The sequence below is a fragment of the Podarcis filfolensis genome (assembly GCF_964270895.1).
Source record: "Podarcis filfolensis genome assembly, chromosome: 8".
Classification (NCBI taxonomy): Eukaryota; Metazoa; Chordata; class Lepidosauria; order Squamata; family Lacertidae; genus Podarcis; species Podarcis filfolensis.
The window spans coordinates 81111402-81137179 of NC_139611.1; the positions used below are offsets into that span (position 1 = coordinate 81111402).

A 25778-nucleotide genomic window follows, 5' to 3' on the forward strand; every position below is an offset into this window, starting at 1 on the left:
GGGGGAGGGTTGGAGGAGGGTGTAGATGCATGCTGGCAAACCTCTGAAATAGTGAGCTGGCTTCAGAACGCAAGATTTTCATGCGTTTGCCAGCAAAACAAGACCTCCGAGTTTATCAAATCTGCACATGACACTATGTTGTAACACCTGTGGCCTAGGCAGAACGATCTCACATTTACAACACTGAACATTCTTTCTCCCCAACCCCTCCTAATCTCCAAAGGGGACCATTTTCAAGCACAGACTCCCAGATAGAAGGCTTGAGGGATCACAGTCACAGAGAAATAACCAGAGTCGGCAAGGTGATAGTGATCTGCACTGTGTCAACAGAAGACTTGGGAACGGAAATATGTACCTTTCAGATCCAAGCACTCTATCCTGGGAGTCAAGTCTTTATATTCCTGCAATAAAGCAACAGCAAATTACTACACACAGAAGGGAACGGCTTAAAGGGAAGATATAATGAAGAAGAAGACCTAAAGGGAAGCATGGACTGCCCATTGTTTCAAAAGCTCTATGTAATATGAGCGTCTTTCATTTCCCAATCTGATCCAGGCCCAGCCCAATTTGGTTCAGATCCAGAGTTAGAAACAGGTCTGATCAAAGGAGATATCCCGATATACAAGGGGTGGCTCCTTTCTGCAGGATTGGTTTGGGCTGCTCCTGGGTCCAATCTGGAGACTGGCCTTTTTAAAACAACACAATTTTCTTTTTTCAAAAAGAAATGAGCAAGACAGATGTACACACATTTACACGCACACGTCTAATAACAGATTTAATAATAAAATTTCCCAGCTAATAGAAGGGCGAAAAGTTCATTACACCACTGTAAACAATGACTAGGGATTGCACATAATCAAATCTGTCATTCCAGAAACTGATAATAGCTGGCCACTTCATAACAAAGAGGTTTCCATTCATCGGCCCAAATATACAATGCAAGTGTGTGTGTTACATCGCAAATCCTGCAAAACAAGTAGAGGTGGATTCATTTTCTTGCCCTGGTTCATGATAATTGACATTCTGGTTGCTACTGGTAATTCTTCAATCGTCTCAACATGAGCTGAAAGCTCAGTTGATGATTTTTTGTCCCAAGCTGTTGTTTTCAGAGAAGGAAGAGTTTCAAATCAAAATAAGGGGCCAAAATTGTCCTCCCTCTTTCACATCCTGGGTGTGTAAATGGCACCATTCCAAAGGTTCCTGGGAACCCAAACACTTGAAGGGGGACCTCTCCCTCCCTCAGCCTGCCCAGCTCTCACGTTCTGCAGAAGAGAGGGCCTTCGTCTTGTCCTGCCAATGGGTGTTGCCCATTGTGCAGTGACATGGGACATAATGTCCCATGTCATAATGTCCCCGTCTGTGGAACCCCTGCCCTTTGGAGTGGGTCTCTGCTGCTGAATTGGAAGATCTTGTTCCTTTTGCTTGTTTCCAGCAACAGAGAGAGCAGCACTTCCTAAAACCACCCAAACAGCAGCCGCTATGGGAAAGAGGCTAGGAAGCTGCTCTTTGGAGAAGGTGTGGGCTCAAGATCACTGTTGCCTGCATGGGTAGATTTATCCCTGTATGCTTTTAGGGAGGGCCCAAAGCTCAGCATCTTCAGTTACTGTGTGAAGCACCTTCCGACGTTCATAACCTTGCAGGCTCACTTAGCTCTCTGGGCTCTGGCCCAGTTCCCTCTCTAGGTTAGTACAGCCATCTTGGAAGCAATGGAAAGACACACACAAACCTCGTCCTTGTTTAGTGTTTGCTGTGCTACATGGGCCTGGGCTGCAGCCTTTGAAATACATGTGACCCAACTTCAAGAGAGGACTTTTTTTATTACTGTTCAGTTCCAGCGACAGCCAGCTTTCTTCAGTGTTTATAAAAATCCATCTCTGCCTTTGACAGACGAATCTGATAAGCGGTTCTGCTGTGCACTTAAGGAAAGGCACATACCTGGATCTGCTTCAGTAGTTTGGGTATCTGTTTACAGTTTAACTTCTGACAGGCTTGCTTGTAGGCGGTGATAATTTCTTCCACAGTCACATTCTGAGCTGAAAGAGAGAGAGGGGGGGGGAGAGAGAGAGAGAGAGAGAGAGAGAGAAAGGATCACACTGATGGTTAGTAGTCCATTTGATTTATTCCACCTACACACTGTAAGGAGCCTTTGGGGTGGGACAGGGTATTTTTAAAAGTCAAACAACCAGATAAACAAATACACATCAAATAAATTTTCAAAAGCCATATTGCAATTTCACAGGTCACCTGTCATTAGTGGTGAGAGCTTGCTAAAACCTTGCAACCAGATTATAATATAGTGCTCTGTCACATTCCACTCTTATTAGCAGAAGAGTGGGATATATAAATATTAAATAATAATAAAGAACACTTTCTTGCTTGTAAGAGCCACAATGTGCGCAGGGACCAATTCTCCATCTCTTCATGAATTAGAAAGTTGCGGAAAAGAGTAATAGGGGAAACTGAGGCGGCAGAGAGGGGAACTGGCGTGATGTTTTTTGTGTGTGCCAATGAAATCAGTTGCAGGACTAGTCATAAGGATTTGGCCCCTTATGCAAACTTTTATCCTCAAGTGTTCAATACCTGAAAAAGAGATTGGGGGTATTTTTTCTAACCTAGGTGCCAGCATTTGGTTTCTAGGATTTTTCCAGCCCTGTCCAAGCAGCCAGCATTTTTGCTGGTGTTAGCAGATGTTGCATAATGAGATGATTTGCCAGAATCCCGACAGCAGCCACAAAGCTTTGTTCACTGGAGCAGGGAATCGGGTACCTCAGGTGCCAGATAGTCAAATTGATTCAAGCAGCAGAATGCAGATGGCTGAGCTCAGAAACTGGATTCTTTCAAAGCTGAAAGCTAGCATATTTAAGCATCACCACTGCATTTCAGGTGTTCAGAGCTCCTTTACACACATTTGCTTATGAAAGAGGTGTAAAGGGTTTTAGGGGAGAGAGACACAGTCTGAGGCAGTTTGTCCACCTTTTGTCCCCACCCTGAATTTGCTCCTAGAAGCTGTCAGCATGGAACAGCAGCTACACCCCAGGAATGGCTTTGACTGGCGGGCTAAACCAGGTGAGAGTAGCCATTGGGCATCAAACCCTCAGTGAGTTAGGGACTTCTACTGCATGCAAAGACAGGATCCAGCAGATTGAGCATAAAAGACCAATAGCGCATCCAACAGTCAAGAAAGCAGATTCTGCACATGCTGTAGAGGGAAGTAGATGGGGCTTGTCCACCTGGGAAGGGAGCCCATCTAGGAGAAGGAAAACTCTGGTCCTCAACCTCTGCTGCCTTGCAGAATATCTCTGGGAGAAGAAAAAGGCTAAGGAGTAAACCCAACACAAATCTGGAGTGGCGTCCCTAAGACGATTGGATGGTGCCTTGTATGCCTCCTTCCGGCAACTCCTGCAGCCAAGCTGGTACTGAATGTATTGCTCTGCTTTCCTCTGGACCACATCAGTGAGGCCAAGAGGGGGTGTGTCTTGTCTTCTGGGCAGTTCAGGACTTCCACACACACTGCCCAGGCTTGCGCCCAGAGAGGTCACTTTGGTGCTGCTAACACAGCAGTTAGACTTTGCCCCTAGAGGCGCACTCCATTGTTTCAAGACAGACAGATGCCAACAACAGCTTATGAGAGCTCTGAAAAGTGATACCAGCATTTGCACCCCCAAATTGCATGTGGGGGTAAAGGCCAGGATCCAGAGCATCACCTTACATGTGCACACAGGACTGGGCATGCCCAGTGGGAAGCTTGCCTTTATAAAAGTAAAAACCACCAAGCGAGTTTGATCCCAAATCTATCAGGCTTCATTACAGATTAAAGAAAATGATCCAGCTAAATGGACAGTTAATTTAAAGCCTCACCTATGACCATTGGTGAATAGATTCATTACAGTCATCCCTCATGTTACGTTTGCTTCATGTTATGTTCTTTCAGGTAACATCCCACGGCGACCTGGAAGTACCGGAAAGGGTTACTTCCGGGTTTTGCCGCTCGCGCATGCGCAGAAGCGCAAAATGACGTCACACGCATGCTCAGAAGCGGCAAATCGCAACCTGCATGTGCGCAGACGTGCCGCTGCGGGTTGCGTTCTGCTCATGTTGTGAACGGGCCTCCAGAACGGATCCCGTTCGCAACCAGAGGTACTAATGTATTGCTTCCCTCTGTGTGAAAAGTATTTTTAATTGTCAAAAACAAATGGGAGGGGCTCAGGTGTATGCTGGAAACATGGAGGAGAAAGGATAATTTTGCTCATTGGTGGTGGTTCTGTTATTAAAGCTATAAAATGTATACTAGATCCTATTAATGACACGCTGAGAGTTAAAATTAACACAGGATCCCAAGATGTTTTTATTAGCAATTTCCACAGGAATTTTATTATTTTATTTGACCATGGCCCATCATGATTCAGCATGCCCAAAACTTGAAACCTCCCCCCCCCCCCAAAAAGTGACACATAACAGCACAGGATTTAGCAGTACTCGGGCAATTTACTGGAGCTATCTGGAGAATGACAAAAGGTATGTAATGTCAATTGCTTTGAGAGAGACTGAAAGGGTTGCAAACTTTATAGCAATAATAGACCAAACAGAATGACTGGAAATTCTTTTCCATTACTGTATATTGTAGTAATGAACTGTTTTGTGATTCTCTCAGGGCAGGCTACTAGCACATTTTGTCCTTTGAAACAAAAAGACTGCACACCCATGATGACACACGTCACAAAGAGCAGCTGAGGTGACATTTGAACTGGGGACTTCCTAGTGCAATATGTGTTTTGGGACGGACAACTCTTTCATGAGAATCTTGGGTCTCTGTTTTAAAAAAGCAATCTTCTAGTGCCTGTTCTTGCAAATATTGTTATTGTTATCAGATACATTTCTGGTTCCTTTATTCGTGAAAAGTGACCCAAAACGGCTTAAAAAATACTAACACTAAGACAAAGAATAAAAACGAAAACAAACCCTAAAAACCAACCATAGTATATAAAAAGGCAGAACTAACACAACCCAGGGATGTGGGTGGCACTGTGGGTTAAACCACAGAGCCTAGGACCTGCTGATCAGAAGGTCGGCGGTTTGAATCCCCACGACGGGGTGAGCTCCCGTTGCTCGGTCTCTGCTCCTGCCAACCTAGCAGTTTGAAAGCACATCAAAGTGCAAGTAGATAAATAGGTACTGCTCCGGCGGGAAGGTAAACAGCATTTCCGTGCGCTGCTCTGTTTCGCCAGAAGCGGCTTAGTCATGCTGGCCACATGACCCTGTACGCCGGGCTCCCTCGGCCAATAAAGCGAGATGAGCGCCGCAACCCCAGAATCAATCACGACTGGACCTAATGGTCAGGGGTCCCTTTACCTTTAACACAACCCACCCGACTAAGTTAAGAGGCCAGAAGTACACCTAAAACCCTTCAAATAAAGGACATAGAACCTAGCTGAAAATAAATGTTTTTGCCTGGTGCCTAAAAATAAATACAATGCGCCAGGCGTGTCTCCTGGGGGAGAGCCTTCCACACGCAGGGAGCCACCACTGAGAAGGCCTGTTCTCAAGTTTCCACCATCTGCACCTCCCTCAGAGGTGGGCACAGGGAGAAGGGCCTCCAGTGATGAGCACAGGGTCTGGCTAGTTCATGTGGGGAGAGGTGGGCCTTGAGGTCCTGAGCTACTTATGTATTTCTAGGTCAAAAGCAGCTCGTTCAATTGCGCTGGAAACTAACTGGTAGCCAGTACAGTCATGCCAGAATTAATTTCACGCTCAAAAGCGCATTAGCAACATTTGCAGACATTCCCAAAGCCAGAGGAGCTGTGGAATTAAGCTCCACAGATGCCAGAGCACCTTGTATACGCCAGTGCAAAATGCCTTGCAAAACCTTAATCTGGCAAAGTCTGGAGAGAAGGAAGTCTGCCAGTGCGAGGAAATGAAGCCAGGGCTGGGAGAAGACGACACAGAGGGTCTTACAAGGGATAAGGGTAAGGTAGAAATCAGGTGCAACGGAACAGTAGCAGCAACTTTGGAAGGAGGGAACTTTGCTCCCAGCCTTCATCCACAAACCACATAGCAGGGGACAGAACCAGTCTCTTTGATTCAGAGGGGCTTGCAGGGGGCCTGGATTTCTTTGCTCCCCCTTCCCAAAGGGCTCCTTGCCCCTCCCAATTGGCTAGGAGAAGCTATTGCAAAGCAGGAGAAATTAGGGGAAGGGCTTTGAAAAACTGGGCCCTGTTACAGCAGGATTTGGGGGTACCTTGTAGCAGAATTTTAGGGGGATTGCTTTAGAACAAAGTACATCCACAGCCCCATTTACTGCCAATTTAAATTGCTTGTGCTTCCCTAGGAAGGAGTCCCTCCCCCCCCCCACTTCCATTGCCCCAATAGTCCCTCCAAAGGAGGCAGATAGCAAGAGGCCTGTTATTAAGGCAAGAAATTCTGGCAGCCCTTAAAAGCTGCCCTCAAAGCATCCTTTTTACACACCAGAACAGACAGAGACCAACTTGGAACGCTCGGAGAGCAGCAAAACAAGTGGCTTGCATCACAAAACAGAGTTCGTTGCACAGGGATCCAATTACAACGTTGTAATCCGGTCTGGATTACTGAAGCAGAGCGATCTCTCCACCCCCCACTCCAGGCTCAGTTCGGAGAAAGGATAATTCCACCACTAACGTAATTATCGGGGAAGACCAGAAATTTCCAAGCTGCGGCAGCTGCTGCACACTTCTACTTTAATTGCTTTATTGTGCGGGCCAGGCGTTCAGATATGCAGAGAGAAAGAAGTCTTTCATTGGGCATCATATTTCGTTCTGGGCTTTGAAAAAAGATCCTAAAAGGGGTTCTGTAGCAAGCCTCTGGCCAGCTTCTCGAAGTGAGAACCTAAGGTTGCAGTTTATTATTCAATTCCGTGTGTGAATTTAACGTGCAATGCACTTTCCAGCCTGTTTGTTTAGTCTAAAATTTCGTTGAGTTCTGATGGTGGCAGTGAACAAACTATAGAATATGACAATGCACTTCGAGGATATCAGTGGAGAGTGGGTACCGTATTTTTTGCTCTATAAGACTCACTTTTTCCCTCCAAAAAAGTAAGGGGAAATGTGTGTCTTATGGAGCAAATGGAGGCTGCGCAGCTATCACAGAAGCCAGAACAGCAAGAGGGATTGCTGCTTTCACTGCGCAGCGATCCCTCTTGCTGTTCTGGCTTATGAGATTCAGAATATTTTTTTTCTTGTTTTCCTCCTGCAAAAACTAGGTGTGTCTTGTGCGTCTTATAGAGCGAAAAATACGATAAATAAAAGTGATTACTGCCTTCTGAAAATAAGGATCAATGAGCCAAGAAATGTGGACTATCAGACCCTATTGAAAGCTGCAGTACCTTACCTGCACTTCCCTTGGAAGTTGTCTCCTACCCCTAATCAGCAAACCCTTAAGCTACTAATAAACTCAAGCTACTAATTGCTGAAGGAGAAATGCACCTCAAATGGCAGGCATTCTAGCTAAGAGAGACTTTCCTGCGAAATTCAGCCACTGGCAGAGCAGCCCATTAGCAGAAAAATATTATCAGTTTGGGGTTTGCATGGCATTCAGCTGAATGTAGGTATCAGCCAGGGTTTTCCAGAATGATGGAAGAGAGGGTACACACTGGGCAGACCTTTCCAGCTACTGCAGAGAGGTTGAGATAGGATGGCCAGAGTCAAAGAAGGGGAGGTGACAATCATGTTGACCAAGGAATTGCAGCTTCTCTTTTGAACTGCAGTATTGGAGCCCGGTTCTCTTCCACTGTTATATGTAGTTTTGGCTCTTGTTTTTATAGGAAAGCGGGGTATAAATCTAAAGCAGACTAAAAATAACTTAAAACTTTGGACTAAAAATAAGAGCAAGTGTGTTCAATTTATGAAATAAATCTGCACGGTTGTTGCTGATTTTCCTAATACTTCCTTAGCACAAAAGATGGTTTGCTGTTTATGAATAGTCCTGCCCAAGAAATTCCTCATGGACTTTCAGTGTGCCAGAGGAAAGCTGCTCTATATTATTACTGATGTATTAATCGCCTTCACAAGGCAATGTACACTTAAGATTATAAAAAACAGTTAAAAACAAAAAAAGCAAATACATTTAAAACAAAATTAAAGTGATACAAAGTAAACACTTGTGGTAAAGACACTTTTATGCTGTTGGGTATAATTTACATAGATACAATTTATACATTATATAAGTATGTTGTTCTTATAGCTCTGTTAAGCCAAGAAAGTCTATGGGTGGTGGTTATCTTGTATAAAGCAGAGTCGCTTGGTCTAAACTTAGATAAATTTTAATCCTGGGAGTCTCCCCATTTCCAGCCCTTTGTTTACTGTACGGAGAAGGCGTTTTCTTGCCAATAATTCTCACACAGGGTGTAATACACTGTACAAAATATGTATTGTGAAATTTCCGGTTTTAAAAATTAAGCTCAAAAATTGCATATGAACAGACAGGCAGTCTTTGTTCCAGCAAGTCACTAAATATTATTCACACTCAGTGCTCGCTCAAGATATTTTGGTGCCTGAAGTGGGAAATCCAAATGGTGACAACTCTCTCCCTCCCTCACAATGCACCGCTCAGCCTCCCAGATGAAAGCAGTGCACACAAATGTATACGTTGTCGTAACAAAGTATGCTACTAAAGCCATTTGTTTCATTTACGTTCCATCACCCAAATCAGGGTTTATTCTCATTTTACAGAAACATTAAGACACTTTTTTAAAAAAACCTGCAGTTGCCTACAAGTATAGCAATCATAATACTAAATTAAATAATTTACAACCTGCTGCCCTTTAGGTTCTCAAAACCAACCCCCTGGAGGCAACTGCATCATTCCAGCTGGTGTTGAGGCTGGGATTGCATTTACTCTGTATTTTTAATACCAAAGAGGTCCTTTTGGCATCTAAAGCACACGGAATGTCCTTCTTTACTCACAAAGTAGCACAGCAACCCTGTGAAATAAGCTGCCCAGACCCGTTTTACAACTAGAGAACTGAGGATGTAAAAAAGGGAAAAAATGAGGCTGCCCTGTAAGCGAGCACACCCTGAATATGTAGCACCATTTTTTTTTAATCCACCGGGCCCTTTTTTTCCATGCCGTGCATCTATGCCTTTTATTTTCTCATAAACTGACCGTACACACATATACCAAAACCGCAGGTTGTCAACAAGCAGGAGCAGCATTAACAAAGTCTATTCCAATGTTTAGTTCTGATGGTCTGGATAACCAGCTGCATATTGGGAAAACAAGCACATACCCTGATGCCCTCGTAAGACTACTCTACTTTTAACATGGGCCACAGATTAAAATTGAGCAAGGGCTGAAGGTTGAGTAGCAGAGTCTCCAATTAGTGACTCACGTCACCTTAAATGGGCAGTGTCAGGGCAAAGGGGTGTTTAACCTTCTATTTGCCTACATGAAGCTTTGGCAGAACTCTCCCTTTTTTTAGGCACACACACGTACCCTTAAAGTTACTTGCCTTTTTTTTTTTTTTTTTTACAGAAGCTGGATAATTTACTTTGGACTGCACAGAATGACTTCTGCAAGGTGTTTAAGCAAAGAGGTGTCTCTACCAGCTCCTGGAAGTCCCACTTCATCACCTGATATCATTTCTGTGATATGAATGGAAGCTCAGGCGCTGGCCAAGCGAGTCCTAATCCCAAAGCACCCATTTTCTCCTGGCTCAGCTCTTTGACCCACCCTAAGCATGAACCGCAAAGAGGCTTTGGCAGAGTTCCTCCCTCTTGCACCTCGGAAGTTCACTTTCACTCCTTCCCTTGCTTCACACGGAGATGATGTGGGAGGGAAACCCATTCACGGGTAACATAGTTAAGAAACCATAGAGAAAGAAGCTCGACAATAAGGGGGGGGGGATGAAGAGAAAAAGGGAAGCGGGTGGCGCTGTGGTCTAAACCACAGAGCCTAGGACTTCCCTATCAGAAGGTCGGCGGTTCGAATCCCCGTGATGGGATGAGCTCCCATTGCTTGGTCCCAGTTCCTGCCCACCTAGCAGTTCGAAAGCACGTCAAAGTGCAAGTAGATAAATAGGTACCACTCCGGCGGGAAGGTATATGGCATTACCGTGTGCTGCTCTGGTTCGCCAGAAGCAGCTTAGTCATGCTGGCCACATGACCCGGAAGCTGTCTGCGGACAAACACCGGCTCCCTCAGCCTATAGAGCGAGATGAGGGCCGCAACCCCAGAGTCGTCCGTGACTGGTCAGGGGTACCTTTACCTTTACCTTTACGAAGAGAAAGGATTTTGTCTCCCACTCCACTCTACCTAATCAAAACATCAGCTAAATAAATCCAACCATTATTGTTTAGAAGTCCCACTCAATTCAACGGGGCTTTCTCACAAGTAAGCATACGCACAACTGCAGCCTTCACTGATTAAATAATTTGCTTTATAACTGATCAATGAAATGCACCTCAACATCAAAACTTCAATACAGTGTTTTGCTTTTAATGGAGGAATTATATGATTTAGGCACACACCCTCAGAATAATCACAAGCTCACGACTTTGGGGTGGGGGGAGGCAAATTTCATTTTCTTCTTTTCCATTCATTTTTACAGTAACACACCAGAACCAAAATAGCTTCAAAATCATACTAGGTTTCTCACCTATTAAAATTTGCAATAAAGCGTCAGTTGACAAATTAAAACTTGCAGTCTTGGTTCACCACAAGTGCAAACACGTAAAAGTAAAAATGCTGCAGGTAAGCCGTATAACCATCTCCACTACAAATGCGACACCAATTTAGAAAGCCAACTAATAAAGGTTCAAGCAGGATTTTTTAAAAAACAAAAACAAAAAAAAAGCAACTCCAACTTATTTATTCCCAGAAAGTATCACAAGTGCCCGATTCATCTTTTGATCTTTTTAAGCTCCGGGCAAAGCTAACAACTGAGGATATCTCTCTGCGAAAGAAGGAGTCCTGTGACAGACCAGGCTTGTTCCTCCAATTGAAGTAGTGTTTTGCAGGAGAGTTGCAAGACGGGGAGGGGGGGGGCGGAAGAGGACAGATCCGCTTACTGTAGCTGGCTGTACTTGGCTGCCAGCCCAGATCAGCTCAGCAATATAAAGCTTGCACTGAAGTCCAGAGCAAACGCAGGATTCTGTCTCCGCCCCCCCCCAAAAAAATCCCTCCCCAGAGGGCTTAAACCCTCACAGTATTTCCTTTTATGTCTGAACAGGGTAATTTTTGGCAGGCCCTGCTGGTAAATGTGCTTACAGAAAAAGAAAAACACCAGAAGAGGTTGTTAGGATCTGAAACACCCGAAAAGTAGGGTCAGGGAGAGAGAGGAGGAGGAGGAGGAGGAAGGAGGGAGGAAAGGAAATTCTCTGGGAGGCTGTGACCACAATTCTGAGGAGGGCAACGAAACATGACAAATCATACTCTGAACAGACTGGGGTAGGTAAGGCATGGGGGACTTCCTCAGTGTCATCTGATGGAAGGATCCATTTAGTTACAGGAATACACAAATAACTGCTGGCTACAGCATCAATGTCCAGAGTGAGGGTGGCACGGTGGAATTCTCCACAAAGGGGCCAGAGCAGCAAAGAGGTCAGGGGGTGCTATGTGAGCTGCTCTGGCTTCCTGGCACAAAGAGACTTCCTTGGCTGCTTTCTCTGCAGTTCTCCAATGGGGAGTCCCAGGGCATCAACCTGTCATATGTCCTTCCCCTCTTGTTGGATATACTCAGCACCTCTCTCCCCGGCTGCCTGCCTTTGTCATCTATATGCTTCCAGCCCGGTACCCCAAATAACATTAGCCAGCCTCAGTTTGCTAAGAGAAAGCAGCTTCCAGCTGCCACCGGGGTATTGGTGCAGCTACAACAGATGGCTGAAACCAATTTCAACGGAGGAGTTCAAAAACGGATTCTTCAAAGAGCAAGCGTTGTGTTGGGTCCGCTTAACTCTCAACTGCAGTTGCGCCTGTATGTTGCTTAGACGGAAGAAACAGACCATCTGGACTTGAGCTCAGTCGGTCCTAACTTGGGACGTTAGGCAGGGGTTCGGCTTGTGCGTCATCACCATGCAGCTCCAGCCAAGGGAAGGAAATGGCCAGCAAGATCCCCCAAAAGCCCCATAGCAAGCATTGGCCAGAGTAGATCAAATAGTGCTCTTTGAGCTCAGTGCCTTGCCAGTCTAAACAAAGAGACACTGCTACTAAGCCCCTCCATGATTACCCAACTTGAAAAGAGCAGAGTTTGGCAAGAATTCCCTGGGAACAAAAAAGTGGAGATGTGCTTCTAGAAGACAAAACCTTTCGCCCTCCAGACCTTGAGGAAATATAACTGCCAACCGCCCTAGCAAGCATGGCCAAAGGCAAGAGATGATGAGAGCTGCTGCTGTTGGCATCCAACTGTCTGGAGAGAGACTGGAGTGTGCTTCCGGAGGTGAAGTCAAACTGCTGTGTTGGCAACACTGAAGTGACTTCCCCAGGGCATAATCCTGGGTTATGTGTATGGAGGCCCTGAGCTGCCCACATGACAAGACCCCCCTCTCGGCCTCACTGAAGTGGTTCAAAGGTAAGCATAGCAATACATTTGGTGCCATCTGGGCTGCAAGAGTTTCTGGAAGGAGGCGTACAAGGCACCATCCAACCATCTTAGGGGCTTCGCTCTGGATCTGTGTAGGGTTTACTCCTTAGCCTTCTCTGCTCCAGAAAATATTCTGCAAGGCAGCCAAGGTAAGAAGGCTTCCTTAGAAAACGGAAGCCTTGTCCAAACGAGACCAAATGGAACGCAAAAGATATGTAAGTGGACATTAAGAGATGCTTAAAAACAATTTGAGGAGCACGTTGCTGAAACATAAAGGTTAACAACAAACAGTTCTTTAAAGACATTACTAACAGGAGACCAGCTGGGCAGGCGATTGTAGGATGACAAGGCAATAGTGCCTTAGGTGTGCTAACAGAGGATAAGGAGATTGCAGATAAAGAGTGAATTGCTTGCATCTGTCTTCACAGTGCAATATATGATGTAGAACAACTTCCATATGTGGAGAGCCTGAAGAACTAATGGAAATAGTGTTGACAAGAACATTCCAGACCTCATAGACAAAATAAAAACTGACAAACTGATGAGTCCAGATAGCATTCGCCCAAGAATCCTTAAGTAACTCAAATGTGAAATTGCTGCTCTTTTAAGAGTTGCAGTTCAGCAATATTTGGAGGGTCAAAGGTTCCCCACACTTGTGACAGCTATTTGGAACATGCTGGTCTTAGTTCTACGTGAAGGCACATCGCCTTGAATCCCACAATAAAGACTGGGAAGATAGAAATGTAAAGAAATATAAATAAGTAACACCGGCAGGCCCAACACGATCCATTTTTTACCATGCTAATTTATTTACATAATTTATATCTCACTCCTTCAACACAGATTTAGACTCCCAGGGTGTGAGAGATGTAAAGTACAATTTAAGGCGGGCAAGCTTTTAGCAGAAACAGCATGCACAGAAACGAATTAAGGACAGACTACAGCAGAGCCTGTAGGAAGCGACTTCATTAGGCGGCTCTCCCCATGAAAACTAATGACATCATAATTATTAAGAAGTGCCAGGCAACAGAGAGCAAGGGTGCAAGTAAAACCAAACATTGCCAGTTCCTGCAGCGGCTCTTGATCTAGGGAGCTTTCTAGCCCCCGAGTCCACAGGCTCGGCTTTTGACATTTCAGCTCCCAGCTCTCAGGCAAAAATATTGTTTGTTCCTGCACAAAGCCAACTCATTTTCCATCTGGGACTTCAGCCAAGAGTCACGACCCAGACATTAACCCTTTCCCAATCTCTTGCTTTGGCAAGCTTGCCAAGATTTGTCTTTCTCACAAGCAAACAAAAGCGTGCCAGCGAAAAGAAGCACTGGAAATTGGACAGGCCTCTCGGTTCTGACCCAGAAGCTTGGGGAGGGGGGTGGCAGGCAGAAAAGAAGCAACTAGCCTAGGAGAGGAGAAGCAGCACCCCGTGCTGATGGCAAGAAGCAGGCTCTAGCCCAAACTTTACACACAAGAGGCAGCCTAAGCATGGAAGGTCAAATTATGAGATGCATGGGGCTCTTGCCAAAAACAGCATCGCTGTGCAGTTCTGCCACTCTGTAACATGTAGTAAGATTTACCCCATGCCCTGGTCTCAGCAGGCTGAACGTCCACATCAGTGGCCGGTGCTGGTAGGGGAACACAGAACCCCATAATTTCAGGATTCTGGCTATGTTTTCCTACACGTTAGAGGGGAACTGGGGAAACTTGGGTGTGGAGCTGCCCTTATTTCTGGCAACCCAGTGTTTCTTATAACATACAGCTCCATCCTTAATATTAAGTGGGATTTAGACTTGAATGGCTTGCCAGAAGGGTTGCAAAGATAGTCCTTGCATCACGTCTCAGCGGATTTTGGCAGAAAGAGACCTTGTGCAGCCCAAGGAACAGTGGCCAAGTAAGAACTGGCTTCAGTGGCACACTTGGCATGCCAGAGACCCCAGGTTTGATACCCACCATTGCCATTTAAAAAACAACCCCATAGGCAGCAGAGCTGCTGTCATTCAGAATAGACGAGGTATAGCCAACATGGTGCCCTACAGTTGGGACTGTCATCTCCCATCATCTGTCAGGAATGAGGGAAGATGTGGTCCAACCACATCTTGAGGGTACCACCATGGAGTAGATGACTCAAATGGGAAAGGGCCTGTTGGTCAGGCCAAAAGGTCTGACTAGCCCAGTGTTTTGTTTCCACAGCAGAGTACTTCTCAGAAAACTTACAGCAGGGCACAACAGCAATAGCCCCATCCATTCTGCTCCTAGCATCTCATAACCAAGGATAGGCTGTTTCTGACAATACAGAGATGCCATTTACTTTTCGTGGTTCAAAGCCGTTGACAGATCTACCTTCCATAAAAACTGACTCGACAAAATGAGCAAGTGACCCGATTCAGTTTTTTAAAATATATATATATATGCTCAGTTTCTGCACAAACCTGGAATGAAACCCCAGGCCTGAGTCCAGGAGGCAAGCTGTGGTTGGGCTGTGCTGCCATTTGGGCACTTCAGTGCCTGATGCTCAGGCAAAGCATTTCCCTCTCAGCCCAGCCTATTTTCATAAGGTTGTGACAGTTCATCTGTCATGCTTAGCTACTTGGAGGAAGGGTGGGATAATAACGTAACAAATAATTTAGGACTGCTACCCAATTAAAAAAATCTTAGTGGATTGACTGATTGATTATATTTACATACAAGTAATACCAGTGTTTTGGGAAGCAAAATCATACTTTATTTGTGTTTTGATTATGCATCATCTTAGAAGAGACATTTCCTTCTGTGTGAGAGGTAAAAGTCAGTGTCTCTCCTAAGATGGTGCTTACCATCTGCAGTTTCTTATGAGTACAGTACTTGCTTCTTAAATGGCTCTCTGTGTTTTAATTTGCACATTTTTGTCACTTAAAAGCCTGATTGATTTCCCAAACTTGGGTCTCCAGCTGTTTTAGGACTGCAGTGCCCATCATCCCTGGCAACTTGGTCCTGCTAGCTTGGGAAATCTGGATCTAACCAATTAAAATTGCAGCCCTAACATGTCTAGCCTCTGAAACACAACAAGCTATAAACAGCTAAACCCCGCCCCCACACACAACAGCTTTTTAAAGCAACTTTATTCTGATCTAGCTTTGATGGTCCCAACGTATAACACTGTCAACCAGGAGGTTCAATTGGGGCTATACATAAGCTTCCAAAGTTTGTTCTGCAAGTCCACAGACTCCACAGGTCCTCCGAGTTGAGCAAGTTGGGAGCTGCTTGCTTACACAAGGCTTCCCAGGAAAAACATTAATCGTCATGACCAGACATGACTCAGCTGAGGTTTTAAAGGCAAAAGGCCTCTGGAAAGGCAACGCTTCAACTTGCGCCAACACAGTGAACAAAACCACATCATTATGTGCACCAGAGCAGGCAACACACAGGCACCAAGCAAAAGCAGTTCCGAGATAATAACTGGGAAAGGGAAGGGTGGGGAGAGTCCCCCCCCCCAATAACCCAATGTAAACCTTCAAAAACTGTCCTTGTTAACCTACAATTAGAGCCAGCTTCTTGCTAGCAAATGTTTCCTACAGTGAGGAAAGGGGCGAGGGGTGAAGGGAGAGAATCATGCTTGCCTTAGGTAGAGCCTACACAATTTATGACACAACCAACCAAGTAAACATCCCGCTTCCCTAAGGCTGCAAATAATGGAGAGGGCTTTGCCAAGCTCCTGGGAAGTTCCCACATGGGGCTACTTCTGGCTTCTTGTGTCACAGGTTGCGCAGGCCTGGCCTAGCTCCACCCCCCTCCTATCACCACCCCTGTTGCCCATATCACTCCTTGCCAAGCTCCCAGGCCCATCGCTTGTCCAGCAACAGCGCCTGTGGTAGGTTCCAGTTCTCCAATGGGCTGGAAATACTCCCAAATCTATGGTACTCAGCCAAAGGATCAGAACATACAAGGTGGTTATAATGCTTTAATGTGGGTCACACTACCCACTGGCATGGGTGGGTGGGTGATTTCAAGGACTTTGGGAGGGTATGAGAGACAAAGATGGGGGAAGAAAATGTAGGGGCCAAAACAGGGAGTGGGGAATGTCCCTGAGCTAAGAAATGCCGACCAGAGGAAGCAGTTTTAATAGGGCAGTGTGCTCTCTGCCACACTTCTGCAGACACTAGAAACTTTGTTTTAAATGAACTGATCTGCAATTCCCACTGACCATACAAACGTGACTTGGTGCCCAGGCTCTTGCCCACAACATTTCAGCAGAAGCTCTTAGGTGTGAGTAAAAAATTATGCTTGCAAGACCTACATTGGCTCCCGTTTCCAAGAACAATTCAGTGTTGGTGCTGACCTTTAAAGCCCTAAACGGCCTCGGTCCAGTATACCTGAAGGAGTGTCTCCACCCCCATCGTTCTGCCCGGACACTGAGGTCCAGCTCTGAGGGCCTTCTGGTGGTTCCCTCACTACGAGAAGTGAGGTTACAGGGAACCAGGCAGAGGGTCTTCTCAGTAGTGGCACCCGCCCTGTGGAACGCCCTCCCATCAGATGTCAAAGGAATAAACAACTATCTGAAGTTTAGAAGACATCTGAAGGCAGCCCTGTTTATGGAAGCTTTTAATGTTTGACGGACTATTGTATTTTAATATTTTCTTGGAAGCCGCCCAGAGTGGCTGGGGAAACTCAGACAGATGGGAGGGTATAAGTAATATATTATTATTATTATTATTATTATTATTATTATTATTCTTAAAACTTGCAATGGTACAAGTCGTGGTGCAAACACAGTTCATCTAAGGCAGTAGCCTTCAACCTTTTCAGACCCAGGAACCACCTTTAACCCAAACATGCATTTGGGGGCCCACTTAATCTATTGCCATATATTTGCATGGTGGTAGTGCAGCTATTGTGACCCACCCTGGATCAGTTGAAGACCTGCAATCTAAGGAACAGGACCCCAAGAGGAGTCCAAGACTGAATGAAAGCTATGAAGATGTCTCAACAACTGGTCATGCCATCCCAAGAGTTTTTAAAGGCGGAATGGCCACACTCATTTGCAAGACTCTCTCTCCTTACAAGGTTGGAGGTACACACTTCTCAGAGGGGCATAGGTCCACTGCCAACATGGGAGAGGCAGCACAAAGGGGGGAAAGCTCCTCTGGCTCTTCCTCCCGTTGCTAGGGAATGTCTCTGCTCTATGGGCAGGGCACCTGCAGGACTGTCTCCCCTTCCTCAGCGTCTAAAATCAAAGGGGCAGATAGGCCCTTCCTGGGCAGTCCCCACCTATGGAATCACTCCCGCTCTACTCCTCTTGTTTCTCACCTGAAATCAACTGCTACCCCAGCCCCGAGCTAGTCGGGATCGTAGGGCTCACGACACCCAGAGGCTCCATGCAGCCCATACACCATTATATTACGTCACCTTGCCAGAAGCAATTTAAATGCTTTCTAACCAGTTAGACCAGTCAAAGTGCCAAAGTACACTGAGAAAAGGTCACCGTCCTCTCTTCCCATGTGTAAAGGTCACAAAAATGATGCAAGCTAACTGTGAATGGGAAGCAACCACCAATAACCCATTCATTTGCTCTATAATCGAATGATTTCATAGGTGAGGGATGGCCAATGCTGATCAATGGTTAGCAGCTTCCACAACTGGCCAGAGACGACTGTGGCAGACAAGTCTACTCTCTTGCTGTGGTCAGACAGCTGGACAGGCAAGGAGGAGCTGGAGGGTCATGCTCAGAGCAAAAGGCTGCCCAAGGCCAAGAGATCCTTTGCAACAGTCAGAGATCTGGGCCTCCTTACCAGCTCCAAGGAGCTGATGTGGAGCGCAGCCTTACCCAACCTAAGTGCCCTCTGGATGTTGTGGACTACAACTCCCATCAGCCATGGTGCCTATGGCTGATGAGAGTCGCAGTCCAAAACATCTAGGGCATTGCTTTTTTCCAACTGTTGGGTTGCAACCACACCAGTAGTAATAGGACAGTTCTGTGGAGGAAGGGCAGCAGGGGAAGAAATTAAGTTTGACTACATAAGCCATGCATGCATTTGACATCAGCAAAGACTGACTTCCAGACCAAAGTTGTTATAATGTTGTTTGCACATCCCGATTGCCATCTTTTGTATTGCTGCTACTGAATGATGGATTTGTGGTATGGAACAAAAAGTCATCCTTTGTAACTGGATTAAACTGCCTTGAATAAACAGGCTTGGGTAAATGGTACAAATACTTCGTTATTAGACTGTGCGCTTGCAGGGAGGGTCTGTCTTTTTTTGATCTATGCAAAGCTCTTCATTTTTGGGGGTAGTGAGCTGCTGTTGTTTTTTGATTAAGCGCTGCATAAACGTTAATAGCAGTAGTACTAACAGAAGCCTGTTTGCCGGTTTGAATCAAAGGTGGACGCTGAATCCAGTCAAACCTCACAGATAGATGTGACAAAGGTGGGGGGAGGGAATGCACCCCACATTTCCCCCTGGGCTTTTACCTCTTTAGCTACAGGTGGAGAAAATTAATTTTAAGTGGGATGATAAGGATGCACAAGTGGGTCATGCCCTGACCCAAGACACTTCACACCAGCTGGCACCATCATTCTGTTTTGCAATAGCTTGCTTCTTCGTTTGTGTTGGGGTTTGCTTTTGTTTTTTGGGACACAGAGGCAATCAGATGCAAAGAAGGACAAGCCTTATGCACCCTTGAATTGTTGGTAGAAGACAAAATTTTGGTAGGTGTCGCTTGCCATGCTGGGAGAAACTATTAGAGTGATATTCTCTCTTTTTGAATGATTAATGGAATTTGCTGCCACTGGACAGTGCAGTAGCTGTGTGCTTAGAGGGCTTTAAATAGAGATTAGGCAAATGTATGGAAGTGTTTCTGTGGCTATTCGCCACAATAGCTAAATGCAGCCTCCAGGTTCAGAGACAGAAATCACAGTCCCTGGAGTGGTCTGCTGCCTTCATGGGCTATGGGATTTCCTGAAGCGTATGACTGGAGTGGCCACTCTGGGAAACAAAATGCTGGACAAGATGGGCACTTCATTGAATTTGGCAGAGCGCTTCTTATGTTCTGATAAGACAGAGGAGCCCTGTCTTCCTTTGCAGTTGGTCACCCAGAAAGAGGACAAGAAATGCTAACATCTACAGCCTTTACCTTACAGTCAAGAAAAGGCAATTCCTACATTGCAGGCTGGAATTAAAAAGAGGACAGTGCATCTGATAAGTCTGAAGGACCTGGGTATACAAGCACTGTTGCACCAACAAATGGCATTCACTTCCTGCTCTGATCGCAGCTGCAAAAAGGCCCCGATTTGGGCCAGGGCTCAACTGCTGTTGTGCAACAAGCGCTGCAGGTAGACAATGCATGTGACCAGACCCAGCCTGCACAGCTTCTGACCCACCTAGCCAAGCACAGATGTACAGTAGCCCACAAGGGCTCATAAAGCTTCCTGGTTGTCAGGTGGGGGCTGTCATGCACCTAGAAGACCATAATGCTTCCTTAGCTAGTTGATTATGGGATGGTGAGTCTCAAACCCTGCAGTCCTGTGTTCAGCCAACTAATGTCCACAGTGCTAGAGAGGACTATCTGAGGGCAATGTGGGTGCTGTGTAAGCATTACATACTAGCAGTAGCAAAGTTCAGTATTAATCCAGCAGCTGACATCGGGGAGAGTACAATATTAAGAAAAATTCTGAGCTCCCTTAAAGCTCATGCAGTAAGCTGGCTTTCAGCTTTAACATCCTTTCTAGTTAAATGTGGTGCAAAAAAACCCAAACAAAAACCCAGACATTTCCTTGGCTCAGACAAGCAGCTGTGCCCTTACGGATGGGCAATGATTATCTGGATAACAGGACCTGACAGGTGTCAAGGAAAACAGGACCCAAAACAGCGTAGGCAACGCATACCACAGGCGCAATCAGAAGGAACAGAAGAAAAGTACAGCGTTTATGGAGATGTCTGGATAAAGAAATCAGGCACAGCAACACCAAGAAACCCGAGAACAATACTTTTCAAAGAAAATACGTTATCCGCTATTGTTTGGACAGGATACAACCCACCCACCCACCCTGCTTCAGTGGCAGTCGCTAGTAGTCTCATTCCCAAATGACACCATGAGAGGGGCACACTGCAGGGGAAGCTTTGTGCCTAGTTGGCATGCTGTTGTTGAACACCCCATGGCACAGGTTGCATGGGTAGGATGTATGACCTGTGTGCCAATGTGAAACCAACTGATGGATTTCTGGATACGCCCTGAGTGGAGACGAACACATGAAAAGCATACTGCTTTCTTCTTGTCACATATCATTTGCATAATGTGCCAAGAGGATACCTCCCCTCTCTTGTTGAAAGCAACTGAAGGGTGTGGGAGTGTGAGCTGAAGGTTTGTCTTATAATAGGAAGCAGTGAGAATGCATAATAAAAGGAAGGCTGCTTTTCTCACAAATCACCTTGCATGCATGTGACTCGGTGTCTCAGCTCAGCCTTTGCAAGTTAGGTTTGGCAGGGATGGCCACCCACTTATAGCCTAGAACCACCACCGACTTCTTTTGCTCCCTTCTCCCACTGCTGTGTGTCAGAGGAAGAAGCAGCAAAGACTTAGATCCTGCTATGTTTCTCCAAGTCATAAAAGACAAATGCATGCATATGGTACATCACAGGGTTCAAAGCACTTCAGAACAATACCCAAGATATACTTACAGCAACCCTGTAAGGCAAGACAGTATCTTCAGATGGTAGTTGAGGGGGGCTGATGGTGAGGGGCATTTCACCAGGGAAATGCAGTGAATTTGAGACAGAGGCAAAATTTGAATTGAGGACTTCAAATCAATGCAGCAGGTTGGACTAGATGACCTTTGGTGTCCCTTCCAACTCTACAATTCTATGATTCTATGTTTCTAGTTTTTCTAGTTGCCCCTGAATAATTATTACACCAAATGTATTGGCAAATTTATCTTATGTGCACATTTGAGGTTCTTTTTTTCCTCTTTCAGTCCTGCATTTTTTACTTTCAGCCCAAATATAAACACTGCAAAACCATATAAGAAGTTAAAACTAGCATCAGTGAAAACAGACTGAAACTGGAGCGGGTATACAATTAAGAGAGGGAGAAAGTTTTCCACAAAAACAGATTATGCACACAATGTTCGACTACCAACAGAACTGTTGCCACATGCAAATAAAATACATTGGTTTTTCAAGAAGGCAGTGCAGAATCCGTCAGAGAACAAGCCCCAGATTCCTGAACTGAACAGGAATTTATAGCAAGGGGCTCTGAAATGCCATTAACCTGAGCAAAGGCTGAACACAAGTGTTACGCGCATGCATTGCTGCTATAATCCGATTTAAAGGGGCATTTGATATTGAAAGCGAAATTAACAGCTCCAACTGTCCCTGTTTGAATCAATCAGTGCTTTTATATGACAACCACTTCAATTAAGCCACACAGCCATCTGCAACAAAGCACCATGACCCACAACATATGGGCATTGTGCAACACACACACACAATCTCTCTCTCATAATCACTGACTAAGAGCTCTGGGGGCTTCTTGATACACACACAGTATTCTCACAGTATTCTCCTGTTCCACTTCTAGAGGAAGTGGCTCAGATCACGAATAAGCGCAGAGGAATAAGCGCAGCAAACTGCTGTACCAACTGGGAAGGCCATGGCTACTGTAGGATCTCTGTGTACACACTGCAACTCCTGCATACCTCATGAGACCTTATGGTGAAGGGCAGGCAAGAAATCCAATAAACAAGCAATAAAGCCAAAAGAGCTGCAAGGGAAACTTGATCTACTGACTTCAATGAAACCAGAAAATTGCCTAGCCCAGGGTTCCTTACATGTAGGCACAGACAACTGGTTGGCTCCACTGAGTGACACAGGATGTAATTGTGTTGTGACTGTATCTGTAGCCACCAGGCATGTCTACTAGCAGAACAGGGAACTATTGCCTCAATGAAGTCCCACCAGCACAAGCGGCATTTCCTTATGGATAGGTGTCACTCCTCGTTATAGTTTTTAAACCACATGCTTGTAAAGGTGTGTTCAAAAACTAATTGGTGGCCGCTCTAAAGAGTCAGAAACAATTAAGGGGAGGGGAGGGAATCAAGCAGATCTTGCCATTTCTGTCTATTGTGGTTTCTGCCTAAATACCGTAAGTGGGTTATTGTTTTTTAACACTGCACAAACTTGCCATCCTCAACCCAATGCACACTGAAACATTTATTATTCTTACTACATTAATTACATTTGTATGCCACCCTATACCCACAGGTCTCAGGCCAGTTCACAAGATAAGATCACAATATAAAAACACAAAATACTGTACATAATAAAACAAAAACAAGAATAACCCAATAATCCCGCCTCCCCAACACATTTTAAAAGGGCATTTGATATCAATCAGCCAAAAGCCTGTATCTGGTCTTACAGATACAGACAACTCTAATAGAATACAACATTGTTGATACAATTATGGTCTGCAGCCTCCCCCTACTAAATAATAATAATAATAAAACCACATTTGACAATAATGTAAAATCATGACCACAGCTTAGTTCAGTTGTAACACCAAACTATGGTTTGGCACCATGAGAAGGTCTCTTGTCCTCTGCACTTTCTTTCATCTTCTCTGCTTCAGCTAGTTAACTTCTGCAATTAGTTAAGTATTGCTTTTATGTGCACTGTTCTGATTATGCTACGTATATTTTATTTTCTACATAAAATAAGTACTGGTGAAAAGCAGTTACCGTTGCAGTTACATAAGTCAGTAAATTATAGATTTTTTTTCCACCCTAAACCAATGTTTAGGGTGAAAGGCTGCAAACCTAATTCCAACCATTACTGGTTTGTGTGAAAGAGGAAATAAGCAACTGAGGAGTGAGAACATGAAGGGAGCATTGAGAATGTAAAATAATGATGCAGCTGTAGTTTGGCTTTATGCATAAAGCAATCAAATGTGTATTCATTCTCCAGTATGCAATGCGTTTAATATGGAAACTGCTTAAAAACTATAATTTCAAGTCTTGTCCTACTGGCCAAATGTTAAGGGGCTCATTGAAAGTAATATAATTTATGAGACCACAAGTGTTCTGTCATATAGACTTTCTCCCCTGTTACCTCTAACTTACCACAAATTAATTTATAAAAATACACATCTGGTGTGACCCCATCAAAACTGCTCTCTAGGGGTCTTAGTAGACCACAAGCTGAACATGAGTCAACAGTGTGATGCAGCAGCAAAAAAAAAGCTAATGCTATTCTAGGCTGCATCTAGTGTCCGGATCAAGTGAAGTTGTGGCAAAGAGGAGACAGAGGAGATATGATAGCCATCTTCAAATATGTAAAGGGTTGTCATATGGAGGATGGCGCAAGCTTGTTTTCTCCTGCTTCAGATGCTAGAAACCAAACCAATGGATTTAAGTTACAAGAAAGGAGTTTCTGGCTAAACATCAGGAAGAACTTTCTGACAATAAGAGCTGTTCAACAGTAGAACAGACTCCCATGAGAAGTGTTAGAAATTCAGATATATAAGCTAGGCACCAAACAGCTCCTAAAAGCAGTTACAGTCACCAAAATGGAATGCCTAGTTATCATTTTGGGGCCAGACAGTTCAAACGTCCTGTTTTCCAATACAACTTTTTGGTTCCTGAAATTCTGATAACGCAGATAAAATATATCAGATAGAATTCCACAGGATAGGGTATTAGTGTGTGAAAACAGTCGAGATACAAGGATCCCCAGGCATGCACCTTCACATGGTGGAGACCTCAGGTGCCAACCTGGCGCCCTGGCACCTTCACATGGTTGAAAGTGGTCAATAGGCAGGTGCAAAGAGCGCCTTAAACCTGGCAAATTTTGAGTGGTGATTAACTCTCCCTCCTTGAAGGTTCTTAAGCAAAGGCTGGATGGCTATCTGTTATGTAGGACCTAGCTGAGATTCCTGCATTGCAGAGGGGTTGGACTGTATGACTCTCACAATCCCTTCCAACTCTGTAGTTCTATGAATCTATTATAGGTAAGGCAAACCACGCACTTGGGGATAGAAAAATGACCACAGGGTCATTCTCCTTCTCCTAACATCTGTACATCCACCTGGCGTTCCTAACAAAAGTATTTACACATATTTTCCTTTGAGCTCAACAAGTGTCAATGCATTCAAGTTTACTTTCTTAACCTCCATTTGTCTCTAAACACCCACTTATCTCAAAACAAAGGCTTAAGGGAAAGTAAAGGAAAAGTTGGGACAACTTTACATTCCTGTTCAATGTTCAGTTCAATGGGAGGAATTAGAACATCACACTATTAGGATAGTTCTGTCAGTGCAAGTATTTCTCTTTGCCGGATGAAACACTCTTCTCTCTCCTCCCCTACTCCCATGTGTTGTTATGGGGATTATCCCAACAACCCCTCAGAGACTATGGGGCTGCAGGGGTAGGCAAGCCCCTTGGTGCTAGGGGGACTTGCTGCGTTGACTCCTGCTTGCACAGTTATTGAGTTGACTCTGACCCTATTTCTCAGTTCTGGAAGATCAGCACAGATATTGTCAAAAATACCATACGTAAATTTTAAAACTCCAAATACAACCTCGGAAAAACTAGAGCAACTCAGATGCTCTTACAACTGGGGGGGCGGGGGGGGCGGGGAGAAACCAACAAGAAGGAAAGTGCTTTGGAGGGAGATCAAGAGCTCCCAACGCAAACGTAATAATCCAAGGTTAGACAGATCCTTTGAAAAGACCTCTTAAAATGGCATACAAAACGCGCAAAAGAAAACTGTTTTCAACGCACTTGCACAGCATGCATACCTGCAACACAATTCTAACATCGTGCTCTGCCACAGAACACTTGTGGTATACAGCATCCAAGGAATGTGTAACTTGAAAGAGGAAAAAATACACATGTAATAGGAGATGCTCAGGAATGAAAAATTCTTACCACCAATGTAACATTATTATCAACCAGGCATTCATAAACTTTTCAGTCCTGTGTATAATACTATAGTATTCTTCATTATTGAAAAATGCTCAATGATAATGCATTCTCAATAGCACTAACTAGTGATATGAATTATCAATAATAATACTTCACCATTTAGCTTTTTTAAAAAAATTATCTGAAGCTAGATACTGTATTTTAAAATTAAACAATGGAGCCATCAAAACTCCACAATGCATACACTATGGCAGTGTTTGGATGCAATATTAAACCATAGTTTAGCACTACAAGAATAAGCCTAATTTCTCCCACCCAGGGTCACATGCTTCTTTCCTATCCTAGC

The 25778-nt window shown here is 44.8% G+C and overlaps 1 protein-coding gene and 1 long non-coding RNA gene across 2 annotated transcripts in view; both read right to left on the reverse strand.

Moving 5' to 3' along the window:
- Positions 1-25778, reverse strand: part of PPP1R37 (protein phosphatase 1 regulatory subunit 37) — a 47923-nt gene that overhangs the window by 18898 nt on the left and 3247 nt on the right. The window contains exons 2-3 of the mRNA XM_083626917.1: positions 1936-2033; positions 356-401 (exon numbers count right to left, since the gene is read on the reverse strand). Of these exons, the coding sequence (XP_083483043.1) occupies positions 356-401; positions 1936-2033 (144 nt within the window). The remainder of the gene's footprint in view (positions 1-355; positions 402-1935; positions 2034-25778) is intronic.
- Positions 10567-14890, reverse strand: LOC310768022. Its single transcript, XR_014551162.1, has 2 exons — positions 14001-14890; positions 10567-13969 (listed from the first exon to the last, which is right to left on the reverse strand). It is a non-coding gene; the product is annotated as an uncharacterized lncRNA (long non-coding RNA).